Consider the following 8,204-nt stretch of genomic DNA (forward strand, 5'->3'; position numbering starts at 1 on the left):
TTGCCTATAATCCAATGTTTCATGAGAGGACAAAACACATAGAAATTGATTGTCATTTTGTTCGGGACAAGATAGCTGATGGGTTCCTTAAGGTTCTCCCTATCCAATCCAGTCAACAACTCGCAGACATGTTTACTAAAGCATTGCCTACATCTGTTTTGTCTAAACTAGTATCCAAATTGGGCATCATTGATATTCATCGTCTAACTTGAGGGGGAGTATCAACAGTAAAATAGTTACAACAATTTATTTGTTACATTATGTTATAATAATTTATTTGTTACAACAGTTATGATTCTGTTTGAGTTTGTTTGTATTTTTCAGCTGTTAGTTAGTCAAGCAAATTAACAAGTTCTTCTATAAAAGGAACTTGAAGTATGTAAATACAATAAATGAAAGTAATAAGAAAGTATTTCCACATACCTTTTCTTTCCATTTGTTACAATTTATATTCAATAAATTGTAACAATACATTAATAATAATTGCATATGAATTAAATTAAATGACACATTCTACTTTACAAATTTAGAAGGATCAAATTTGTGTGTAAAAAATTCCAATTAATAATATGAGAGTAAAATAAACAAAGAGACGAGGCAGCAAGAGCTTAAGGTTGAGAACTCCAATGTCTTGCTCTTTCAAAGCCATTTGTACAATTCTCAAAATCCTCAATGGTTTGGTCAATCTCTTCTTGAGTGTTCATCACAAATGGCCCAAACTGCACAACACTCTCATTCAATGGCTGACCCCCAACCAATATGAACCTTAACGCTTTGGAGGAGAACTTGTTCCAAACTTCCAACCCATCCCCATTCCCCAATAAAAGAAGGTGATGTGGCATAATCGGCATCGATTTCATGCTCCCGAACACTCCACCCTCGCCTTCTAGCACGTACACAAACGCGTTCCACCCCAACGGGATCGGCTGCTCAATGCGAGATCCTGGGCTGAGAGTGAAGTCCAAGTACATGGTTGGAGTTTTGGTGTAGATTGAGGATTTTGCTCCCAAGGCCTCTCCAGCTATCACTCTCACTTTTACTCCTTCTTTTGTAGCTTCTACTACGTCCTCGTTGTGTATTTCTTGATACCTCGGTTCGATCCTGTTGTTCAAAATTTGTTTTTAAGATGATTTTAAAAAATTAGAGAAAATATCAATTTATACCTTTAAACTTTGGGTGTTTAAAGAATTAGCCGATTAATCTAGGATCGTTGGAGCCTATGATCTATAGATCCATTAGGTCCCCTACTAGCTCACATTCTTTTATTTTCATAAGTCAATCAATTTAGACCCTTCACTACAATTACTTTTGTAAATCATCCATGCATTAATTTTCAAACATGTATAGACTTCTTTAAATATCGATTTTACAAAATGGACTACTAGCGTGAATGCATGTATGGTTTTAAAGGAAATTTGTCTAAGAGTCTAAATTATTCCATTCATGAAAGTTTAGGCTTCGTTGGGTAACAATTTGATTTTTTTATTTTCATTTTTTTAAATTAAGGATATAAACATTACTCCCACCTCCAAATTTCTTTCTTAGTTATCTATTTTTTATCAATAGTCTAAAAAACCAAGCCAATTTTTTTAAAAAAAAAGCATTTAAATTTTTTTTTTTTATTTGTGGAATTTGGCTAAGAATTTAACAATTGTACTCGATAAAGATGCAAATCATTATAAGAAATGAGAAGAAAATAGAGACGACAAATTTTAAACTTATACAGTTCAGAGTTTAAATTGATACAATTATTAATTTATATTTAAATTAATACAATCTTTAGAGTTTACGGGTATAAATTTATATTTTCCAAAAAAAAAAAAAAACTTTATAATTGCAAATCAAATCAAATCTAGTTTTTAACTTTGGACTTTAGTTGAACTTACATTTTGTGTTTGGAGGAAAGATTGATCCAAAGTTGTAAGCCATGTTGGGTGCCATGGGAGGCAGGCATTTCAGAGTGAACAATGCCTTTGCCTGCAGTCATCCATTGCAAGTCACCAGCTCCAATTCTTCCTTTATGCCCTTTAAAATCTTCATGGTTCATTTCTCCCTTGATATAAAAAACAAGGCTCACTTGATTGAGTCTAAATAAGGTTTATAATATCAATGATGATGAAAATATCGAAACTTTAATTTTACAAATTTGAAATATCGAAAAAAAATATTGTTGCTGTTATATTTTTGAAGAATATTATAAAAACAAATAAACATCTATGATTTTTAAATAAATTAGTGATATTTTGGTAACTTATTTTCTATATTTCGTGAATTTATCTATAATATAATAAAAATATTGATTCATCCTACATTGTTGACATAGAACTCATGTGAAAATATTAACGAGAAATTTAATACTAGGTCCAAAACTACCTTCACTTTTTTATCCCAATCACCAAAAAAAAAAAAAAGCAGATACATTTAAAAAAAGATATTTGCTCAATCAAAAATAATAATTGACAATTATTAAACACGGGTTGCATAAAGATGAGTACAACTCAAAATATAGATTTTGTTTTTTTAAGATATGCTTATTTGGTAACAAATAAAAGGTAATTTAGGAGAGATAATTAGAAGTTAATTAAAAATTATATATATATATTTTTTTAAAAAAGTAAAAATAATACCTGTAACATGTAGGTGACAGTTTCAAATCCTCTATGAGGATGATCAGGAAACCCAGCAGGTGCAGTAACTATAATAATAAAATGGAAAAAATAAATAAACTAAATTTATTTAATTTTCTCTTCTTCTTCTTAATGTCCAACACAATATTAATTACAAATTAAAATTTGAGAGATTTTGAGAAGTGGGTTACCAAAAAACTCATCAAGAACAAGGAATGGATCAAAGTATTTGAGCTCAAACCTGAAAAATAAACAAATAAATACATAAATAAAATTTAAGAAATCCCATTAAAATGGAAATTTAAAAAAAGAAAAAAGAAAAAAGGAAAAAAGACCTGCCGATGCTTCTTCTTACAACAGCGCCAAGGCCTTCATGTTGAGGTCTAGCAAGAAATTTTTTAACCAAAAAACGAGGATCTTTTATTGAACTAAAACTTTGTAGAGCCATATCTTTAAAAAAAAAAATTAAAAATTTCTTATTTTTGGTTCTTTTCTGATGATTTTTTCCCCCGAAATTGCCTGATTTTTGTGATATATTTATAGAGAGAAAAAGAGAGATTTTAAATAATTAATTTTGAAATGTTTGAATTTGGGAGTTGGGAACTTGGGAGAGGTCAAAGGGAAAGAGATTGCTTGAGGAAGAGGGAAGAGAAGAAGAGAGTCGGTTTTTTTTTTCTTTTTTCTTTTTTCTTTTCTTTTCTTTTTTTTTTTTACTTCTTAAATTTTTGGACCATAATTAATAAATGTACGTATGTCAGCATGACGTGGGATGACGTCGTTCATCTACGACTTTGAGTTTTGAATCTTGGCCGTTGGATTGTGGCCAATTGCGGTGTTTCTGTTTTATTTGTTTCTGGGTCCTTTCCTTTCTTAGTCGGGTCTTGGAAATGGCCTACTAATAGTACTAATAGCTGATCATAATCTGGCCTTAAAATAATAATAATAACAAATAAATAAAAACAAATAAGGTGCATCTAATCCATAATCCTAAAGGTTTTAAACACTCGATGACTCGAAAAAAAATCATCAATCCAATTCAATCCATATGATATGGGTCAATTATCAATTTATTTGGATTGAGTTGAGTTCAAATAAATGAAAACTTTATGGATTGAATTCGTTCATGATCTCACTCAAATAACTCAAATCAACCCAAACCAATTCGAATTTATCATTAACTTTAAATGGTATATCTTTTTGTACTTATGATACAATATATATATATATATATATATATATATTATAGTTTCATTTAATTTCTTTATGTTCTAGATAGTTCATTCTCTAATAACAATAATATTTTAGCATCTCAGAAAGAAAAGTTTCATTATATAAATTGAAAATGAGTTTCTAATTTTAGTTCAATATATATGAAAATAATTAAATTAAATTTTTACATATTAAAATTTTATTTTTTTTAGAATAAATATTTAAATAAATGATCTGGGTAATTGAAACCAACCTAACCCAAATATTTTATGGTAGGGTTGGGTTGCATTTATTTTTTAATAAAGATTATTTTAGTTAAAAAAAAATTTACAACTCAAACAATCGGTTGGGTCTGAAAAGTTTTTAAATTTGACCCAACTCAACTCACGAATACCCCTACATAATTTTATGCCCATTTCTTCTTTACACACTAAAGATAAAATAAAATTAGTCTACCTTTTCTAAAAAAATTATCATATGACACATTGCTATTGATATTGTTGTAATTGCACAAAAGATGGGTACAATAATGAAACGTTAAAGTATTATTTTAGTGTTGTGCTTTTGGTTTATGTAATTTAAATTGCTCAATCCATGTACTTCCAATCTAGGTTTAAAATTTCAATCTCGATGGAAGTATCAAGGTCTTGATTTTATGAAATTATTGATGCCGTAGAAATTTCAGAAAATTTTATGAAAATTGTTATTATTAATTAATAAAACTTTGATTATGGTTTAAACACTATATTGTAAGATAATATTTAATTGTATATTATAAATGTACGTGAGCAATGATAAAAGAGCAAAAAATTTAAAAAGAAATGAAAAATAATTATAAAATAATATAAAGTTTAATAATATTTTGAGATGAAATGATATGAAAATGGAAGTTTGGATGGTAAAAGAAACAAAACTCATATCAATTCAATTTTGACGTGAAATGATGTGAAAATTAAATAGAAAAGATTCGATGAAATTAGATATAGGGATTTTTGTGAATTTTTTAAATTCATTCTTTTGAATGAAAATTTTGGATTTGAAAATTGAGAAAAGTTAGAATTAGAAAAAGTAACTGTTCGCACGAGATTTCAAGAGAAATTTAAGTACAATATCTAATACACAATATTTTGATGCGTTCAAAATAAAAAGCTAGTTGATCTTCTTGTGTTGATCTTCTTGGGTGATCGGCCTTTGGGCTTGTTGATCTTCTTGGATGATCGGCCTTTGGGCTTGTTGATCTTATTGGATGATCAGCCTTTGGGCTTGTTGATCTTCTTGGATGATCGTTCTTTGGACTTGTTGATTTTCTTGGAAGATCGGCCTTTGAGCTTGTTGATCCTCTTGGAGGATTAGTGTTCGCACGAGACTTCTAGAGAAATTTGTTTCGTGGAGTTGAACTTAAGTTGATGTTGATGTTGAAGTTGATTTGATGCGATGTAGCTCGATCTCTAATACTTGATCCTTTGATTCTCTCTCAGTTGAATGCGTATGCTTGATTTGAGGAAGCAAAGCGCGTGATGATCGTAGAGTTGAAGTCTTGGAAGAATACTTGTATCTCTGAAGGACTTCAGTTTTTAAGGGTCTTCTATCTTCTAAGAGTGCAGCTTTAAGAATCTTAGGAGTCTTCTACTTGTTGATGAATTCTCTTTGGACTCTTTAAATATAGAATTGTTTGTATCTTCAAAGCACTTCAGTCTTCAATTGCTTGTATCTTCAAAGTACTTCAGTCTTCAAAGGACTTCAGTCTTTAGGATACTTGTATCTTCGAAAGACTTCAGTCTTCAGATGTGGTCAGTTTCAGGAGTTAAGGAATCTTCTGATGGTAAAGAATTCTCTATAAGCTCTCTGGAGTATAGGATTGCTGACCCATCCAAATGAGGAGAGCTTATCTATTTATAGAATTTAGAAGTGGGTTTGGGCTTGGTTGATCCATGGGTCTGGCCTTTGGGCTCAATTAGTTGGACTTGGGCTTGGTTGGTCATGGGGTTGGCCTTTGGACCCAATTAATCGGATTCAGGTTTGATTTGACATTTGGGTCAAATTCAGCCTATTTTTGGACTTAGATCTAAATAATAATATCAAATTGAGTTCAATTAATCTTATCTGATTCAACGGTCATGATAAAACCACGTGGCGTCATCAATTTAATGATTTGGAATTTCATCATTAATTTAGTAAATGACGTGACAACTTGTGATTGGTCTAAAATTTCTCATTCAACAGTAACACATTAACAAAATTTCATCATTCATTGAAAATGATATTGACATATGAAACTATATATTGGCATGTGAAACTAACTAGTGCATACAATTAATATCATAAAATTAAAAAAACGTAAGCTGAACTAACGTAGTTAATTCTTACCAAATTTGAAATATTCTCAAAATTTCAGGGAGATGGGGGAGAAAATTGAAATTCCCCTCAAAAGGAAAATTTCCACCATGCTTCTAATAAAAAGTTAATCTTGCTTCTAGAAAATAATCAAGTTTGGGTTTGATTTTGCTAAAAAAAGGGAAAAAAATTTAGAGTTGTACTGTTATTTATTTTTTTTTCCCTAAAAACAATATCTATTAACATACCTTTGAAATATATGCACATGATATCATTTGTTATACAAATATATATATATTATTCAATCAATTTCGATAAAAAATAATTTTAAATGACTAAGTTTATAATTTATTGAAAGTATAGACTGCGTTTGATAACTATTTTATTTTTTTGTTTTAAAAATTAGGCCTATAGACATTGGGCAGCATAAATCCTCATGGTTTCACTTTTAGAACCGCTCAAAAACCTCATACCAATGAAAATAATTATCCTCAATTATATACCCATTATCATTCCCTTATCTAACAAATGTGAGACTTTGGTCGCATTCTTACCACAAATTTCTTCCTTTGTTATTTACTTTTCACCAATGATTTGAAAAAAGTCAAATTTTGAGAACTATAAAAAGTAGCTTTCAAAAGGTTGTTTTTGTTTTTGGAATTTTAAGAATCCAATCATTGTACTTAAGAAAATGCAAATCATGGTAAGAAATGTGAATAAAATATGCTTAATTTTTAAAAATAAAAACAAAAAACAAAATAATTACCAAACATGATTAAAATTAAATAATAATTACAGATTAAAAAGGAGTTCAACTCAAAGTGTATGGATCAAAAGGTACCTTAACCAAAAGAAAAAAAAACCTCAAAACTAAAAGAACTTTCTCACCGTTGGATTTCATTCATCTCCGTTCATTTTATTTGATAACAATTTCACCTTTTTTTTTTTTGAAATTTATGTTTGTTTTCATTTAATTTCTTAATTATAGTTTCACCTTTCGTTAAAAAAAACATAGAAATTTTTAATGAATTTCCAAAATCAAACACAACTTTGTTTTAGTGTTGAAAGACACATGACTTTGTGTTTAAACATATGGAGAGAAAATGGATAATAAAACAGAGAATCTTATACGTATAAAGGAAATTTTTTTTTTGTACTTCCTCTATTTATTGTGTGTCACGTTAACATGCTTTTAAAAATAGAGTGAAACCTTCTAACATTAATGTGCAGTCTACTAATATTTATGAATACAAATCTAAAGTATGAAAAAAAGGAGTTTGATATTACCATAATAGTATAAAAATTTTCGTAGAAGCACTGTCTATGCATGGTTACTTTTTAGTAGATAAGAAAAAATATGTTGGGGTGGTTTTTAAAACGATTTAAATCACTTTTTTCATCTTGAAAATAACTTAAACATTTTTAATCATTCAAAATCAATTTTTACACTTCTAAACCAAATTTCATGCAATCTAAATGTTTTTATAATTAAAAACATGTTTCATAGTGATTTTGAATAACGCAAAAATGATTTTAACCATTTCAAAAATCAATCTATCTCTTAGTGTTTTTACCAAATTAGTTATTTTACCATGTAATCAAAAGAAAAAGAATGAAATTAATAAATTATTGTTCATTTTATCTCAACAACAAATCGAGGGAAGAATTTGAATCTTTAATATCGGATCATGTCTTGATTAGCTAAACGAATTATTGTGCATTATCATTTCATGGTTGTTATTAAGCAGTGTTCACGATTTATTTTCAGGAGTTTATTTTTTTTTATATATAAATATTGTGATTAGGAGAAGTATTTAGAGAAATATAGTGGTTTTGAAATTATTTAAAAATCTATGGTTGTTTTGGAGATTTCGAGGCGGGGATTTAGTTTAAAATATTTTATCGAGGTTTCAACCCTCGACCTGTCGAAAATTAAAGAAGAGGTTGAGAGTTTGACCCTCGACCTAAAGGAAATTGAGAAAAAATAATAAATTATTTTTAGAAATTATTTTTATAAAATAAAAAATTAAAAAA

General features: G+C 28.8%; 1 protein-coding gene across 1 annotated transcript; it reads right to left on the bottom strand.

The window, feature by feature from the left end:
- Positions 1-393: 393 nt before the first annotated feature.
- Positions 394-3,223, bottom strand: LOC120091301 (pirin-like protein). The gene is made up of 5 exons (XM_039049275.1): positions 2,963-3,223; positions 2,819-2,868; positions 2,628-2,695; positions 1,887-2,053; positions 394-1,101 (listed from the first exon to the last, which is right to left on the bottom strand). Exons 1-5 carry the CDS (start codon positions 3,073-3,075, stop codon positions 609-611), a joined length of 891 nt encoding a protein of 296 aa, XP_038905203.1. The 5' UTR covers positions 3,076-3,223; the 3' UTR covers positions 394-608.
- Between the last annotated feature and the right edge of the window lie 4,981 nt (positions 3,224-8,204).

This window comes from Benincasa hispida, chromosome 11 (genome assembly GCF_009727055.1).
Source record: "Benincasa hispida cultivar B227 chromosome 11, ASM972705v1, whole genome shotgun sequence".
Lineage (NCBI taxonomy): Eukaryota > Viridiplantae > Streptophyta > Magnoliopsida > Cucurbitales > Cucurbitaceae > Benincasa > Benincasa hispida.

Coding starts and splice junctions, on each gene's coding strand:
- LOC120091301 (XM_039049275.1), bottom strand. CDS start 3,075: ATGGCTCTACAAAGTTTTAGTTCAATAAAAGATCCTCGTTTTTTGGTT. Junction 2,696..2,818: donor TGTTCTTGATGAGTTTTTTG/GTAACCCACTTC, acceptor TTATTATTATAG/TTACTGCACCTGCTGGGTTT. Junction 1,102..1,886: donor CTTTCCTCCAAACACAAAAT/GTAAGTTCAACT, acceptor TTTGAACAACAG/GATCGAACCGAGGTATCAAG.